Source organism: Mytilus trossulus, chromosome 13, assembly GCF_036588685.1.
Source record: "Mytilus trossulus isolate FHL-02 chromosome 13, PNRI_Mtr1.1.1.hap1, whole genome shotgun sequence".
In the NCBI taxonomy this organism is placed as follows: Eukaryota; Metazoa; Mollusca; class Bivalvia; order Mytilida; family Mytilidae; genus Mytilus; species Mytilus trossulus.
This window is the reverse complement of record NC_086385.1, coordinates 30,695,116-30,714,995: the sequence shown is the minus strand read 5'-3', so window position 1 is coordinate 30,714,995 and position 19,880 is coordinate 30,695,116. Positions and strand designations below refer to the sequence as shown.

Sequence of the window (19,880 nt, the reverse complement as noted above, 5' to 3'; positions counted from 1 at the left end):
CAAATCTAAACAAAGATGGAAAGCAAAACATTTAATCAATTTGTAAACCTGGACTAACATTTTAATGACAATTATTCATTCTAAGGAATAAAAATTTTGTCACACCGTTTTAGCTGAAGGGCTGAAGGGCAAAGTGAGCTTTTCTCATCACTTGGTGTCCCTCTTCAGTTGTCGCTTACATTTACAAAACAACTTCTTTGAAGCTTCTATGACAAATTTAACCAAACTTGGCAACAATAATCATTGGGATATCTAGTTTAAAATATGTGTCAGATGAAAACGCATGCAAACCTTGTTGGCAGACGTAGCTAAAAACAGCACTTGCGGGTATAATGCAAGTTTTGTCTATTATTTAGAAAAACTCTTGAAGTTGACATTGATATACAAGCTGTGTACCAGACCACATAGTTTAAAGGGTATATTTAAAGTAAATTACTGTTTAACATTGATAACATATTCGGATAGCTGACAATTAGGAAATTATTTATGCTGTGTTTATATGATATAATATATAATATATCATTTTTCATTCCAAAATATTGTTATACTCATTTTTTTTTAGAAAAAGAAGTGCGCAATATCGATCAGCTCTGTTGCATGTTTACTTTTTTGCTTTTTTTCATGTTCATTGTCAATCTTTCACAATGTCGAGGTTTATTTTAACAGGGGCAAAAACCAAGACAGATAATGAAATAAATTATCATTTCAAAATTCAAAACTAAAAATTTCTCTTTCATTAATGAAATTTATATTGAGGCATCGGTTGCTTAGTGGTCTAAATTACTAGTATGCATCATTAATATTACTTGTCCATCTTATTTAAGATTGTGAGTTCGCACCCTGCTCTTTTTGGAGGTGTGATACAATTGCCAGTTTACCTGCGTATGAAGATTGTTCTCTAAGGCATTAACCACAAATAACTCACCGATATGATATAGAAAGAGGAACGAACGATACCAAAGAAACAGTCAAACTCATAAATCGAAAATAATCTGACAACGCCATAGCAAAGAGTGATGAAAATGTGATTAAAAGTAAAATCACAAAAATCTTGAACTCCGAGGAAAATTTAAAATGGAAAGTCCCTAATCAAATGGCAAAATAAAAAGCTCAAACACTTCAATCACAAAAGACACATAACAAATAATCCACTAACCTATAAGGAAAAGAAGATCTATAAGACAGTAACTGAATACAAACGTATTAAACAGAATTTTCGAAAAGACCAGTTTATAACAAATAACTACAATTTCATAACAATATGTACCACGTGAGGCAAAGTGCTTGACTGCAATAGATTGAATTATATCCAAAACCTATATGATATAGATAGCAAGGGCTAGCTATAGAAATGCTGCTGACCTCCAATTATAGCAGACATATTTTCCCAAAATATTGAATATTATATATGTCTCTGCTGAAACTAATTAAACTTAATATTAACGATTCACTTTTGCTGTTTAGGAGCTATTGTTCTTGATATTCTCGAAAATGACATTTGTTGTCGTATCAGTGCAAAAGCTTATGAACCGCTTCTGAGTCTACTAAGGCTAACAAAATGAAGGTCAAGTTCGATATTTGGTGTTGACTTTTTTCCCTTTTGCCGTTCTGAAATTTTAGCCTTTGATAGAAGGGAAAGTATGTACAGAACATAACAGGTATACGAGCCTAAAAACGCCTTTAAAATACGAAAATCCCGGTTTGCTGCCATTTAACAGCTCATTTCTTGTTCTTAATTAAATTACTTGTCTGTGCCAAAACTAAGACACTGATCCCATATTACGATTAACAGCAACAGTTCATGAGAAAAAATCTTTTAAGGGAATTTGATGTAAATCAAAATTTGAAAACAACTATCGTTAGAGCGATCATCTTCATCGTGGAATGAGCACAGTTTATCGGCCATTTGTACATTTCCCCTTTGAGTGACTGTCCTTTAAGATCATGGACAGGACTTGATACTCAAAAATAGTAGGCAATGACGTCATGTTTTAGTGCAGGAACGTCTCGTGGTCAAGTCAATCCACGTCAATTTATCAATGAAATGCACTCATTCATACACTCGAACAACTAGCCAAACGTTTTGTACGCGAAAAACTAAGTCAATTTACTTCAGATTCTTAACAAAATTAACACAGTTAAAACAAATTGTCGAAAAAGAAAAAAGATTTTTTTTATACTGATTTCATAAACTCGCTCCCAGAATATTGTGTTTTGCAAACTAAATTGTTGAAACTGATTATGATTGGAAATATGTTCAGGGTAATAAACACAGAAATGAATTAATGTTAATGTTGTTTGTACACTACGTAAATTGTCTATATGCATCACATATGCATGTACTTGCAGGGGGTCTCATTGGGATGTTCTGACCCAGGATCCCGCTTACTGTATTGTCATAATCTCGTATCCCGCATACACTATGTACGTTAGCAATTCTCTTTTTGTTTTAATTTCCCGTGTCCCGCTAGAATTCAGTTCCCAATAATAACAATAATTTGACTTTCACGCATTTTTTTATACTTATTTCTTCAACTCGCTACCTGAATATTGCTGCTGATAAAGCCAGTATTAAAAACAAAAGGACCATTGTTCTATATATGTTGGTTTAATTAACTTAATATATGAATTCTTAAACCGAAAAAAAGGTAAATATACTGACTAACGGAAAGTTGCGAAGGAGGACATTGTACAAGAGATTTAAAATTTGGCCTTCATAATATAATGTTACTATAATTTTAAACGTAACCATGTGACCTACGGGGTTTCTTTACTGAAGCCGAACTTCATAATACCATTTTATTCTAATTATGTTTGCTTACTATAACATATAGGTTTTTCTCAATATTGAAAGCCGTCCTATAACCTATAATTGCTTATATCTTCGTCGTTTGAACTGCGGTGGATATTCGCCTTATAGCAATCTAACCATACCTCCTTATCTTTATAAATACAATTCTTTTGGTTACAAAAGGAACAAATGGTATTGATCTATTAGTTTATTCAAAGTTTCAACAACATTTTCTAGTATTTTAAAACTTGCAATACATGCATTAAATGTAAACAAATAAAAAAGAAAATAATTATTTGAACACGATGTTAAACAGAGCAAATCCAAGAGCATGAAGAATGTCGTTAAATTTTAAAATCAAACAGAAAAGCGTCCAACTATAACATGTATAAATAACTTTAAATATGCGTTACGTTAAATGAACGAGGAAGCAAAATACGGAACAAAAGTTCGACAAATCGTAAATGGCGTCGAATTCTGTCAGTTTACATAAGGCTGAAGTGCCCCTTTCCTGCCATTTTTGTAATGAATCAACAATACAGTGGAAATGTGAAGACTGTGACGTTTTCATGTGTACATCATGTAAGGAGAAAATCCACCACAGACTAAAATATGCTGAGGATCATGATATCGTTTCTGTTTCCAATATCTGTAAAGAAAATCGTCCTCAAAGGGAAGTTGTTTCGGAGGTAATTACATCAGTTTTCAATTCATACACAACAACAGTACCAGCGATCAGTTCTTTATTGTGCTTCGGTGACGATGTTATTTACTTTCTAAATCACAAATTGACCGAAGTAGATGAAAGAGTTCGATTGGTGAAGGGGAAGATGCTAAAATCATCAATTAGAATCATGCAAACCTTGGACAAAAGAATATTTGACATTGCTGTAAATAAAGAAGGTGAAATTCTATTCAATGAGTTTTCTAATAATGATGTATGTATCTTAGCTCATTCAGGGGAAACAAAAGTCGTTTAAGATACTTCTCCAATGAGATCCCTCGCCCTCCATGTCAATAAAGACAATGAAATAATAATAGGAATTAGAGAACAAGGACCAGCATTTCCAGTGAAAGACTTTTCTGTAAGACAGGTTCTGATTTTTGACAATGACTTTAAAAGAAAAGTGATCCTGGAAACCGATACAAAAGGACGAAAACTATTTAACTATCCTGCTCGTATCAAAACAGATTCTAAAAAGATATTGTATGTGGCTGACTGGATGGAGAAAGTTAACACCGGTAGAATAGTTGCGGTTGACATAACGTTAACGGCCGTTTGAAGTTTACATACAACGGTAATCCAGATTTGCCGCATTCATTTTGTCCGAATGGAATTACCATTACATCAAGTGACACCGTTATACTTTCAGACGATCGTAACAACGCTTTACATGCTTTAAATTCAAGAGGAGAACTTCTTGGAATACATTTTGTTGATAAAGAATACAACATTGAAAAACCGTATTCGTTGTGTATCGACAGTGAAGGATATCTTATAATTGGAAATGGTTTGTCAAAAGACAATGGAGCAACAATTTATGTGACCAAGAAAGCTGACGATTTCTTGTAATTCAGCCTTAAACAGATGGAACAGTGTGATCATCAAATAACGTAAAACATATATAAAGCATTAACTTTTAAATAAAAGTAAACATACTAATTCAAGACCAACGTTAGTTCACATGTGTTAATTTTTATATGCTAATAGGCTTCCACTATGGGGTAACTTCAAAATAAATACACATGCTTCATCTTTAAAGACCCAAATACAGCAAAAACCAGTCCTACCTCCATGTCAAATATGGTGTTGTCCCCGCAGATAAAGCTCCAAATAATATCTTTTTTTGTGTGTAATCAACAGTAATCTGTAATCGGCAAAAATTATAATTATTACTACCATTAATACATTACAGCAAAAATTGTGATGTCATTATCGATTAATGTTCGATACCATTTCGATTACTTTAGTAAAATAGTTTGATGAATAAAAAGATCACATTTTATGTATAAAAAAATACTTGGGAGTTCTATCAAAAGCGTTATTCAGATATATTGTCTAAAGCTGCATTATATTTAACCCCATCTAACAAATTTACTGTATTTCTATCTTTTGAAATAAGACTTTTAGTATTAGGAATAATAAATCATATTGAAATGTTATGATATAAAAGTTAAGAAATTATATAATATGCTATTGGCAATGAACAAATTCATTGAAACTCTTGTTCAATAATAATACAAGTAACCACTTTTGATACGAACAATTGTTTTGTTTATGATTTAAATAGAGAATATAGAATTCTAAACTGGCGTCTTGTCTTAACTAATCTGATGTTTAAAATCTTCTATGAGATGCCGAATTTGTTTAGATTCCAAGTATGTGAAATTTACATAAACTTGCCTTAGGTAATAAATTTTACTCCATTGGCAATTTTATGACATTTCTTTTATATAAGAGAGTTCATCAAAATCAAATGATAAATTCATGCATGGCAATATCAATTTTAAATATCCATCTTTCAAGTAAACTGTGCCAATTACTCTACTGTTTCAATGTAAATTCACCTTGCGATAAGACGTGTCACGGTACTTGTCTATCCCAAATTCATGTATTTGGTTTTGATGTTATATTTGTTATTCTCGTGGGATTTTGTCTGATGCTCGGTCCGTTTCTGTGTGTGTTACATTTTAGTGTTGTGTCGTTGTTCTCCTCTTATATTTAATGCGTTTCCCTCGGTTTTAGTTTGTTACCCCGATTTTGTTTTTTGGCCATGGATTTATGAGTTTTGAACAGCGGTATACTACTGTTGCCTTTATTTATTCATATCTTTTTTTTATCTTCAGAGGAAACTTCAAACATTGTAATAAACAATATTCAAATTAACCTGTCAATATGAATAAAACTGTAAAACAAAAAAACTAAAAAAACTAAAGTCAGTATGACGGCTAAATGTTTTATAAATAATGAGCGAATAAAAAAAGGAGTGAAAAATATAATGGTCCATGTCATTGCACAAACTTTATCACCACTCACTCATGATAAAAATTAAAATTTCAATACGTTTTTAATATTGTGGATGCTTTGAGCTTCCCTCTACATCTACAACTGTCAACATGACATAAGGAAACTATGCTTTTGGTGCTGTTTTTGTAAAGTTTTAATTTAGAGTAAAGAAATTATCATTATTTTCCTTAACTTTCTTCATTATTTTTTTATCAAATTTGTAGTTTGTATTTGAGAGTACTCGAAAAGTAAATTGTAATTAGTTTTGATAAAGTATTCGATTCAAATCGATTTAAAACAAGAATCAAAGTACTCGATTTTAAATCGATTATTCACTACTACTCAAAGATTCCTCTGCTAATCTGTTTTTATCGATTACTCTTGTTAGTTATCGTACCAATTCTTGTCTTCAAATTGCTTTTGAATTTGGATTTAAAATTATGTTGATTCAAGTTCAAATGATGTGCTTCGTGTAGACACAATGCGGGTCTAGTGTAACACATTATGATTACAAATTTGGTTACTTTGATGTTATTTTACAAAAAAATATGGTCAAGTTGCTGCCTACCAATAGCATGTAAAATATGCTATTAAAAGTATGTTCGTTTCAACAATATTTAAAAAGGATAACATTAATTTTAAAAAATAATGAGCAGATAGACATCTCACAAACCTCCAATTATCGTTTTTATATGCACAGGCACACACGTGGAATGTTCAAAGAGTTTAATTTTCTCCCCTATGACTATCGAAACCAAGTGTCGAAAAAGAAAAACAAAGACTTGAAAAAAAACATGCACAAAGCAAAACAAATTGTTCTCAACAAGGAAATAAAAGACGACTCGTTTTGATTGTATTAAATTTTGTCATGTCGCGGAATTCAAAAGCTGACTGTGTGGTATATGTATTGCACTCTGTTAAAGGTGACCACGTCATATGAACTGTAATGTATAGTTGTATCATGATCATTGTCAATCCTACCACATTTCCTAATTATAAATCATAAGAACTATGGTTCAAAGTGTGTTTGCTAATAGATGAACCTAAATAAGATAGACACAGCTTTAACGGGAGTTCTACCGCTGAAAAGAAATATTAATCAGACTTACACGCTTGGTCTGTTTCAGGAAGGCTCGTCGGAGGCTGAAGTTCAGTTGATAAAAAACAACATGTGCCGATTTCAGAGTGCCCGCAGCTGTTAAAAGATAGTTCATAGCCAATTCCCACTAACAAATAAATCATGTTTACCCAGATTTAAATATAATTCAGAACGTTGTGACTAGATTTAGGACAAAAATATGACTAAATATTCTTTTTTTAACCAAATCAGTGATTGTGCTGATAAGGACAAAAATCTACAATGTAAAACTGCTTACCTTTAATAATAAGATCATTTGAGAGATCAATAGTTTTATATGGTGATGTTCAGTTTCGACTACTTTTCTTTTACGTCTGATGAAATCATCTACGCTAGCCAAGAGTTACGATCCACCTCCGTTCTTCCCTTGGCAGATTATGCCAACTTTTGTGAAAACAATGTTGCGCCATAAAACGGAAGATTAAAGTCACGCCCATTCCGAATACATTATTCTTGACCAATGGTAGCACTTGAACTCTTAAATTGGAGGTAAAAACACGGTATCGTCTAAATTCTACACACTTGATAAAGCCGGGAACGAAAATATACGTCAACATTCATGCATATGTACATGAAACATACACAGGAACTTCTACTAATTGATTAAAAACATTAGTTGTCACTAAATATAGCCGGATGTTAATAGAATGTAAAGACTTGTTGCACAATAAACACGTGGTAATTGTTTACAAACTCTTTCGACATTTACACGTGATCATGATATAGGCGCTTTTGGATTGGATGCAGCGAGTTTCGACTGCAACCAATAAAAATCATTACCTTGTGTTTCCGAAATTTTATCTCAATCCGCCAAGGGTGAAGAGAACCGGAGTGGATCGAAACCCTTGGCTAGCAAAGATGGATGAAATAGTCGACACCAAAGATTTGGAAATGTACGTTTATTCCCATTAATCTAAACAATAAGCTTTCTCAAAGAAAAGAGGGACGAAAGATACCAAAGGGACAGTCAAACTCATTAAACTAAAACAAACTGACAACGCCATGGCTAAAAATGAAAAAGACAAACAGACAAATAATAGTACACATGACACAACATAGAAAACCAAAGAATAAACAATACGAACCCCACCAAAAACTAGGGGTGATCTCAGGTGCTGCGGAAGGTTAAGCAGACCCTGCTCCACATGTGGCACAGCAGTCAAAAAGCGTTGACTTGGTAATTTGGCGTTAATTAGAATCGATATTTAATAAAAAAAAAAAAAAAAAAAAAGGTAGTTAAAACCAGCTTAAATCTTAACTATTTTAATCCATCAAATGAATAAAGAGATTTGGTCTGCATGTGATTGTACCTTGTTGAAAGCTTGTTTCAAACGGAATAGGACATCCTTAATATCATAGTGAGGAAACTCAAACCATTATAAAAAAAAAACCTATTCATATGTACTTTCACGGTACTACAATCTGTTAATATCTATATTTTAGCATTGCGCAAGGTCATGTTTTTTTCTCTGATTGTTACTTTCGTCTTTAAACTAAAGCCATTGTAACTTGGATTTGTACTATATGATATTTATTTTTATTTTCTAAATACCTTGTACCTTCGTAAAGTTTGGATAATTTCAGAATATGCATGATTACTTTTGAATTTGCAGTCATATTTCGGTCCATATATCCGTTAGATATTTGACTTATTTCACAACGGCGGACGCATAGAATTTAACATGTAAAACTTTTTAATCAAACGTTTTAAAACTTATAATTAGTTTATCAATGTACTAAAATTTAAATAAAAAAACATAACTTATTTTAGTATTTTTACTATTTTTGTTTACGAATTCGACAGATCACAACCCAGCTATCAACAGCTTTAAACATTATTCACTTTCAATGAACGAGGAAGTTAAATCAATCACCATAGTTCCGAATAAACAAATATTAAATGACGTCGAATAGTTTTAGTTTGAGAAAAGCTCAGGTCCTTCTTTGTTGCCATTTTTGTAATATACAAGGAGTACAATTGAAATGTGAAGAATGTGATGTATTCATGTGTACACCGTGTAAGGAAAAAAATCCACCAACGACTAAAATCAGTACAGGATCATGAAATAGTCTCCGTTTCCAATATCTGCAAAGACAATCGTCCTCAAAGGGAAGTCGCATCGGAGGTAATTACTTCAGTTTTCAATTCCTACGCTACCACAGTACCAGTGATTAATTCTGTATTGGTTTCCGGGGATGATAAAGTATACTTTCTCCACAACAAGATAGAAGGAAATTTTCGATTGGTAAAGAGGAAGGTGCTAAAATCATCTATCAGGGTGTTGGAAACATTAGAAACATTTATATTTGACATTGCAATCAACAAAGGAGATGAAATTCTTTTCACGGAAATTACTGATAAGAACGATGTTAGTATTTGTACTGACTCAGGTGAAATAAAGACCGTTTTGATACTTCTCTTTTGATACCATTGTCTCTCCATGTTAATAAAGACAATGAGTTAATAGTTGGATTAAGGGAACAGGGACCAGCATTTCCAGTTACAAACTTTTCAGTGAGACAAGTTATCATTTTTGATAACGACTTTAAAATTAAAGTGACATTGGAAACCGACACAAAAGAAAGAAAACTGTTCAGCTAGCCCGCTCGTATCAAAACAGATTACAAAAATGTATTATATGTAGCTGACTGGACGAATGAACACCGTAGTGGAAGAATAGTCGCAGTAGACACAAACGGTCGTTTGAAATTTACATACAATGGTAATCCAGATTTACCAGCATTTATTCCGCATGGAATAGCTATTACACCAAGTGATAACGTTATACTTTCAGACTACAAAAGCAACGCATTGCATGTTTTGAATTCCAGAGGAGAACTTCTTGGTCTGAAGTTTGTTGATAATGAATACAACATTGAAGAACCGAGTTCATTATGTATAGACAGTGAAGGATATTTGATTATAGGATGTGGTCTGTTTAATGACAATGGTGCCATAGTTTGTATTACCAAGATAGCAGAAAATTTTATGTAAACAAAACCATAAATCCTGCACCAGTCGAAAAGCTATCAATATATAATAAAAAAAATAATTTTACCGTAATTAAAATTAGACTGATATATTGTTACGGTTTAGAGTATAAGCTGTAGGTTTGTACATAACGACTGTTTCAGGCTACTCAGTGAACACTCTATTCTATTTTCATGTTCGTCGTTTACTGTTAGCTGACGCGTATACAAAGACATTTGATGAACATTGTGTATACTTTTCTTATTATATTAATATTGTATGTAAATATTGTTAGTAAGGAATAATAAAATAGAGTTCGTCTTCATTGTTAGACCATGGGGGTCCCCTGACTGAACGACGGTTCCCACCTTCTGTTTATCCTTACTTCACATGTTCCCGCTTTATTACCTTGTTATTTTATTAGAGTAAGGCATGAATATTGTAACCGGGGCCCAAACATGCTAAGAGTAAACTTAGATAAGTCCCGTTTGTCCATTTCCCGACTCGACAGAATGTCAACATTCCGATCGCCGCCATTTGCATCACTATGTTTATTGACGTCAGTGACCTAATGACCTGAGATCAGCATCAATCAGCATAACGTAATTTGCCCACCATCTCCATAGGGGCACGAGACGTTGGTGGGACAGAGAAATAAAAGCAAGAGCACAACAGTCTTCAGATAGACTGCGGCCCGCTACCAGGGCAGTCACTCCTGATACCAAGGAAACTTACCAAAGGCAAAGCAAACCAAAAGTGCCGCAGTCGATGCAATACGTGTACCTTTTGCACCCCCGTTGGATAAATGGACCAAACCATGATTGACCTAGATGTTTTACTACGCTTACTACGTTGTTGACAAACGATTCACGTACCAACAAGGGGGGTCTCTGTATATGTTATTAAGTGCTCTTGTGGTTTTTCATGGGATTGATGCTTGTAATAGTATTGATTGTTTGTATATAATAAATTATGAAGTTTAATTAATCTTGTTGTCTGTTGTACATGAAATTAGTAAGTCAATGTTAATGAGTTTCTGTGCTACCATATTTAGATCAGTGCCTCAGCCGTTTTGCCTGCTACGCTACCATTGTATTAACCATTTTGTATAACTGAGTTTGTAACTCGGCACCAGAGTTGACAGCTCTATATTAGAATTTACCAAGAATATAGTAATCAGTGTGAACCTTATATATATAACCTTTACTTAAGGGACACCCCCGTGCCGGAACAATATATCTTCTAGGTCATTCAGGTTATTCCTTTCATTTTACTTAATATGATGTCCAATAAGGTCCTTTTATTGGAATGCCAAAGTTCATTGTTATTTTAAACCATCATATAAAATATGTTAAGATGGACATGATGGGTATTATTTAAATATTTGTTTTACAAAACTTGCAACCGAAAAATCAAGACTTACAAGCTTTTTATTTTCATTTTTTTTGTACTTGGCAATTTTCACTAGCCAACATACTATTCTGTCAAAAGCTATCAATACTAATAACCGAAGATTGAAAGTTACTTCAAATTTTACATATGGTAGAAAAGAAAACCAGTAACATCTAAATAAACATTTTAAGTAGAAACTTAAAATTTTCCAGGAAAACATTTGTTAAGTATTAAAAGTATATTCATCACGATCTATATACGTTATATAAAGTTGTTTTATATAAATAAGAAATGCAATAAAAAAATGTGTGTTAAAGAGAAGGCTTCTTGAACTATTTAAAATAACTGTTATCAGAATTCACCTGTTATATTCAAATTGTGAAGTTTTACAACTGATTGTTGTCATGATGAACAAATGAGGGTCTAGTTCGGGTTTACATACTGTGAACTCATTATTATTCGTTGGATACCAATTATCGTGGATTTCTTGGGCACATTTTAACCACGAAATTAAATGTTCAACGAATGATATATTTTTTATAGGGTTGTACAGAGACCTCCATAAAACCACGAAATTGAATATCAACAGACATGCAAGCTTTCCTCAATCCATGGAAAATGGTACCTAAGAAAATAGTAATATGGATTAACAGTTGGGGAACCGATAAGACAAACACATTCATTATCACTGAACTAGTATACATATTTGTTAAGGGGCCAGTTGAAGGATGCCACTGGATTTGGGAGTTTCTCGCTACATTGAAGACCCTTTGGTTGACTTCGGCTTTGGTCTGCTCTATGGCCAGGTTGTTGTCGCTTTGACACATTCCCCATTTCAAATCGCAATTTTAATTTTACAATAGGGGGAAATTTTTGTTTGCATAAATGTAGATTTAGTTATATAAACCCTCACAAATTGGGTGCTTTATTAAGGTTTAGGACTATGTTTTAATGCCTCACCTATGATAGTAGAGGGACATTATGTTTCTGGTCTGTTTTGATGATGTTAAAGTCCAATCCACATGCAAATGAGAGAGTTTTTACCCCAATTTTACAGTCGACTAAACAAAGGAAATTATAGTTCGAGTGGGGCATCCGTGTTCTGGGGACACATTTTTGTTGATTATTGTTTTACCTTCTTAGTCTAAGAGGTCATATGAATATTTTATTCAGTATGAGGGATATGCTATAGTGTATGATACATTGTGAGGGATTAATTATAGGGTGTGCTACATTATATTCATGTAATTTTTATTTTTATATGTGCGTGTATTTATTGTATTTACTTGTTTTCTTACTATAGAATGATTGTTTATGTTGATGTATTTGATACAAAGTATTAGGCTACACAAATTACAAAGTAATGAAAAATTTGTTTTGAAAAACGAAAAACAATAATTGTGTTTATGTATTCCATACAAAATATTAAGTTATTCAGAAGTTGCCTCATTTGCAAGTACACATAAAACTTTTCTTAAAATTACGCAAAATACCAAATAAAGCTGTAAAGATGTCTGCAGAAATATACACAATAATTAATTTTAGTTATTTGCAACATGTGAAAGAATTGTGAATTCAGAAATTATGGCAACTTTTTAATAAATATGAATAATGAGAATGTCAAAAATAAGATGCAGATTTGCATAAAATTGCCAAAAAATAATATCCATTTTTGACCATTTTTAAAACATCATGATTAAAATGTGCACAATAATATCTGAATTTACAGTACTTAAAGGGTAGAAATTGACAGCTTTGAAATATGAATTAAGTATGTATCATTGTAAAATAGAACATAGAAATTCAGATATTACTGCGTGCATTAATAATTGCTATTTTGTCTATTTGACACTACTATGCATTTTAATATTTGCGACATTGAGAAAGGTCCTTTTTTATTTCAGATACAGAATTAAAAAATATGAGTTTAAATTTTTGCGATTATAACCCTGTCTAATTTTTCGCAATAATTTCTGAATTTACAGTACAAAAATATAATAGATAGTCATTTGAAGAAAAAAAATGGGCATTCTTATCATTAACTTTCACAAATAATCCAATTTTACGTTGAACATGAAGTCCAAGCTTTGTAAGTTGAAACTGCTAGTCAACACATTTTAGTATGATGGGACATGGAGAAGGGTAGATATCTACTCGCAATGAAGTGTCCTATTCTAATTATGATATGATTTTTGAAATGGAGTGTTTTTTTAATAATGAATCTGATATATTTATGATATTAAGGATGTTCGCTACTCAGTTTCAAAATCACAAACTTTTCAAAAGACTGTCCTAAAATGATCGTATATAAATAAAGGAAATAAAAGATCAGAAAAAATAAGAGTTCGTGCACTTGTTTTCAAGATACAAGCCACTGAAAATTTGGTGATTATCTTTAGATTGATCATACTTTTGATATTGGCTGCTCTTTTGTTTTAAAAAGGAAAAAAAATAACAAGGATTCTATAGGATTTTCAATTATGTTTTTTTAATCTTTACACAATAAAACTATGAAAGAAAAGTATTGGAAAGCTGGCAATTTTTTCAAAGGCAGAACATGGATTGAATCAGAGTAGTCCAAAAATCTGGCAAAAATTCAAAAACAAGAAGAGCAATCATTATCGGATGAATATTTTGTACATGGATTATTATATTTATATAAACAATGGTTTGTACATGTGGTAATTTGGTATTAATACTGGGGAAAATAATTTAAGTATAAAAGAAGGTAAAACATAATTTAAGTATACTTTTTTGTTGGACGAATTGATTTTATATATATTTAAAAGTACTTTTTTCTGAAAAGGAAAATACCTCAACCAATGTGGATTCTTTATTTGTGGGATAAAAAAGACATTGATCCCAAGGTTTATACAGGTAGACCAGAAATTTTAAATGTTAAAAAAAGAACAAAATATAATCAGGCTTGTATGTAAATGAATTAAAACCATGAATTCGAATTTCCATGAAAAGACATTTTTTCTGTAATCCTCGAAATTGGTACCCATGGAAATTATTGAATTAACAGGGCATATACTGATAATGTTTATTTACATGTTATTATTAAATCTTCATTTATGAATTGAATATTACAGCCTGTTTTCTTGTTTGAAAATGTTATTTAGTAATTTATAATTTATAAAATTGTGTTTTGTAAACTAGATTGTTGAAACTGATTGTGATTGGTAATAAACACAGAAATAAATTATTATGTTGTACCTGGTACATGACATTTCAAGAAAATATGGTGAGTTGAATTTGGTTTTATGGCCAGCTTATATAAACCAGAATGAACATTTTGTTGACAATTATTTTAAATTCATAGGAAATATAGTATATTTATGCTCAAAGTCAAAAGAAAGTGTCCATGGAGAAAAATTTGAAATTATTTCATTTTAAAAATTTTACTGTAAAATGGACTTCATTTATTATTTTTGCAGTTAACATTTTATATATACAGTTTGTGTGCCAGGGTACACACATTATAAAGGGAAAACTTAAAGTAAATTACTGTTAAACCTTGATAACATATTCTGATAGAAGATAATTTGGAAAGTGTTTATCCTGTGTTAGATATATATCAATCATCTTTCTGCATAAAATATTGTTAAAACCAGGTTTTTAGAAAAACAAATGAACTAGCTAAGCGCTAAAACTAAAAGTATCTTAATTGACATTATCAAGATGCTTGATTTCTTGATTGACAACATATTTGTTACGCAATATGGATTAACAGTTGGGGAACCGATAAGGCAAAAACATTCATTATCACTGAACTAGTATACATATTTGTTAAGAGGCCATCTGAAGGATGCCTCTGAATGTGAGAGTTTCCCGCTACATTGAAGACCCTTTGGTGGACTTCAGCTGTTGTCTGCTCTATGGTCAGGTTGTTGTCGCATTGACACATTCCGATTTCAAATCGCAATTTTAATTTTACAAAGAAGGGAAATTTGTGTATGCATAAAGGTTGATTTCGTTATATAAACCCTCTCAAATTGGGTGCTTTATTCAGGTTTAGGACTATGTTTTTATGCCCCACCTACGATAGTAGTGGGACATTATGTTTCCTGGTCTGTTTTGATGAATTTAAAGTAGAATCCACATGATCCCTCAGTGATCTTTCTAATTTTAATGCCAAATTAGAGTTTTTACCCGAATTGATAATGGAGGTATGTTGAAAACAAAACATTTCGATAAAAGAGAGGAATTCCGCTTTCTAATTGTGAACTTTCCATTTTTATGTAGCAACATTCCAGCAGCGCCTGCATACGGAGTATATATCTCCCAATTGATACGATATTTCCAGGCATGTATTTCCTATCATGATTTCCTTGCTAGAGAATTACTGCTTACAGGAACCAAGAAGTTCAAATATTGAAGTTGAAATCATTCCTTCGTAAATTTTTACGGACGCTATCACGAGTTTGTTGACCCTTATGGAATAAACGTTTCACAGAAGATATCAGATATATTCCTTCTGTCGTAACTACAATACTCTTCCCTTTTCACAATGTAACCTGCCGAATTAGACTATCTACTGGATTTGTAATAACATTAGCAGCACAACGGGTGTCACATGTGGAGCAGTATCTGCTTACCATTCCGGGGCACCTGAGATCACTCCAAGTTTTTGGTGGGGTTCGTATTGCAGTCTTTAGTTTTCTATGTTGGGTCTTCTGTACTTTTGTTTGTCTTTTTTCCTTTTTTTTTTTAAACATGGCGTTTTCAGTTTGTTTTCAATCTATGAGTTTAACTGTCCCTCTTGTGTCTTTCGTCCCTCTTGTCATATTCATCCACTATCTTTCACATTGTTCAGTTGATTTTTAACAAAGACAATGACAGATGATGATGTGATAGATTATCAATTTGTAATAGATTATCATTTTAAGGTTCAAACCTGAAGTGTTATCTTAAGGTGTTTGTCTTCCGTCTGTCCCAATTTTTTTTCTATCTACACTCTACACTTAAGGTTGCCTCATGCAAATTTTATGAACCTACTAGTTATACATAAACTTGCAGATAGAGTTCGAATTTGGGCAGGTAGTATCTTAACGTTCTCGAGTTATTTTTCCCCCGCTTCTACAATCAGCAATGTTTAAAGATACTCTTAGTTAATGCAAAAAAAAAACCTCCAGACAGTGTTTCATTTACCGTTTAAGGAGGCTCGTGAGTACAAACTTTCAGCAAAAGTTAAACATTTGATTTTTTTTCATTACAAATTTTATTTATTACCCTTACTATTATTAGTTACTAACTCATGCTATGGTAAAAATGAAATTCAAAATCGATTCGTTTGGACCAAGATGACTTTCAAAATGTTAATATCATCAAAAAAATCTCCAAAGCAAGTGCAGCACGATGGCCGCCAACAGGTATGCAGTCAATTTCCCGACGACCATAAACTGAGTCTCCATACCTGCAGAAAATATAGGTGCAAAAGACAATAAGAATTTATCATCAATAGAAATAAAGACAGAAAAGTATGTATCTAATAAAAATCCTATTTTTTATGTCTTTTTTGCAACACTGATGGTGCTATTCTAATAAATTTCAAGATGTTATCCTTTATCCAACTTCCCATGATAAAGAAAAGTAAATACTGTTTCATCATCTTCCTGATTTTCATAGATTCCTACCTTGAAGTCATTTTAATAAGAAATTTAAAAAAATATATCTACTTTAAAAAGAATCATAATCCGTACTGTGGCCAAAAGTAGCTTAAACCTGATTCGGACAGTTGTGTCATTTGCTATGTTTATAAGCATGTTATCAAGTATCCTATTGTTTATTAAAAAAAATGTTTATAGCTTATGCATTAAGTAATATAATCTGATTTGTAACAACATCTTTTGTATCTAACTATATTCAATAAGTTGAATTAACTGTATTTAAATGAAAGCAAAAAATAGAAAATAATTATTAAACAGATCAATACATATTTAAATCCAAACAGATATAAACAATCTAACTATAAATAACTTTCATTATGCGTCACATGAAATGAACGAGGAAGTAATACATATTCTCAAACTAAAAAATGGCGTCGAAGTCGGCCAGTTTGAGGAAAGCACAAGTGCCTCTGTCTTGTCATTTTTGTAATGAACAAGAAGTACACTGGAAATGTGAGGAATGTGATGTATTCATGTGTTCGTCGTGTAAGGAGAAAATCCATCAGCGTCTAAAATCTGCCCAAGATCATGAAATCATTCATGTTTCCGATCTTTCGAAGGAGAACCGATCTCAAAGGAAAGTTGAATCGAAGGTAATTTCTTCCGTTTTTAATTTCTACACAACCGAAGTACCTTGTATCAATTCTTTATTGTGCTCTGGGGATGATTATGTATACTTTATGTGTCATAACCCTGAAGAAAATGCTCGATTAGTTAAGGGGAAGATGCTTAAATCCTCCATCAGGATCTTGCAAACATTAGAAAAAGCCATGTTTGACATAGCAGTCAATAAAAAATGTGAAATTTTTATCACTAAGATGACTGACAAAAGCAATGTGTGTATTGTTACTAGTTCAGGCGAGATCAAAACAGTTTTAGATACTTCTCCAATGATACCGTTGTCTCTGCATGTTAATAAAGACAATGAATTAGTAGTTGGGTTTAGAGAACAAGGACCAGCAGATCAAATCTCAGAATTTTCTGTCAGACAAGTTATCATTTTTGACATCTACTTTAAAAGAAAAGTGACATTGGAAACCGACACAAAAGGCAGGAAACTGTTTAGCTATCCCGCTCGTATCAAAACAGATTCTAAAAATGTACTATATGTAGCCGACTGGATTGAAGAAGATAACACAGGCAGAATAGTCGCAGTAGATACGAACGGTCGTTTGAAGTTTACATACAACGGTAATCCAGATCTAAAAGCATTCTCTCCGCATGGAATCGCTATAACAACTAGTGATAATATCATACTATCAGACTTCAAAAACAACGCACTTCATGTTTTGAATTCCAGAGGTGAAGTTCTTGGACTCCACTTTGTTGATAAAGAATATGAAATACAACGACCGGTATCTTTGTGTATAGACAATGAAGGATATTTATTGATAGGCAATTGTCCATTTGTAGACAATATACACAATAGTGCAAACATTTATGTGACCAAGATTGTAGATCATTTCATGTGAACAAGATAATATAGCATTTTATGTGAACAAGAAAATATATAGTATTTCATGTGAACAAGATAATATAGCATTTTATGTGAACAAGAAAATATATAGTATTTTATGTGAACAAGATAATATAGCATTTCATGTGAACAAAATAATATAGCATTTTATGTGAACAAGAAAATATATAGTATTTCATGTGAACAAGATAATATAGCGTTTCACAGTGGGAAAGCCAGTGACATTGAAGAGCTACTTCCGGTAGTCCCGCGGGAAAGGGGACATAATCTAAAAATTTTGAGGTGGCGCTGTAACCAGCGTGTAAACAAAAACGTAGCCTGTGCTTCAGACAATAAATCTATTAAAACAACTTATCATCCATCAGTATTTGAGTTTAAATTTTCATTAGAATAGATTTTGTCAGACGACTGCCAAATTCGGTATTCAAATAAGTGCTCCGTTACTGAAATATGATAAATCACAAGACTACCTCCGTTGATTTCCAAAAAACCGCGGGTAATCCCCACGACTACAAACAACTGACACAAATGCATCCTAAAGCTTTTCATTGGTCGAGATATAAATAAATGTGACCTAGAAACATATGGGCACATGACTATGTACAGGATTCCCCGTCACTCTGAGTCTTGTTTACATAATAAATACTTCAACCGGAGGTCAAAATTCAACATTTTTCAGACGTTTTGGGAGTTATTTCGGTGCATTATCAAGCAAATTATGTCAAATTTTACAGATTTTAAGCACAAAATTGATTGAGACAACGAAGGGTGTTGATGTTTTCAGGATTTTAAATATATTTTACTTAAAATGTTGAGTGGTTGAAGGCTTTACAACGTCATTTGTTGATGTTTACAAGTTGTTCAAACTCCTCGTATCACATTTTCTGTAGTTTTTTAATTATGCTGCTAATGTATAACAGATTTATGGGCGAGATTTATGTAGTACATAGAAACTGGTTTAATCTATGAACGAATTTGTCCATATAAATAACTTCCACTGTCTGGAAGTAGACCTACCCCCCTTTTTTCAACAAAAAAAAATCAGTTAGTCAAAAGTTGTTGTCTGAATAAGCATGCAAAAATGCAAAGTGTAAGCACTCAGCTAGTCTGTGTTTTTAGCCAATTTTTAGGGTAATGGTTACAGTCATTCTTTGATTCTGTAAATTATTATAAATCTGAAATGTTTCAACTTGTCAATTTTAAAAAGTACATGTACCAATCAACAAATATTGCCTGCCTAAATACTCACACATGTTAATAAATGTCTGTCCTTATCATGCTTATCAAGCAACCTGATGTACACTGTGACCAACTATTCATGTTTGAGTGTTTCTGGGCCCTGGGGCATATTTAACTCTTGAGAACTTGGAGATTAAAATTCAATATGAATGCCCAATGCCTAGTACATCAAATTCTTAATACATGTTAGAGC

The 19,880-nt window shown here is 32.3% G+C and overlaps 1 protein-coding gene across 1 annotated transcript; it reads left to right on the top strand.

Annotated features, from left to right (window-relative positions):
• Positions 1–17,302: 17,302 nt before the first annotated feature.
• On the top strand, positions 17,303–18,646 carry LOC134694903 (uncharacterized). Its single transcript, XM_063556010.1, has one exon. The coding sequence runs from the start codon at positions 17,340–17,342 to the stop codon at positions 18,441–18,443; it is 1,104 nt and encodes a 367-aa protein (XP_063412080.1). The 5' UTR covers positions 17,303–17,339; the 3' UTR covers positions 18,444–18,646.
• Positions 18,647–19,880: the final 1,234 nt, after the last annotated feature.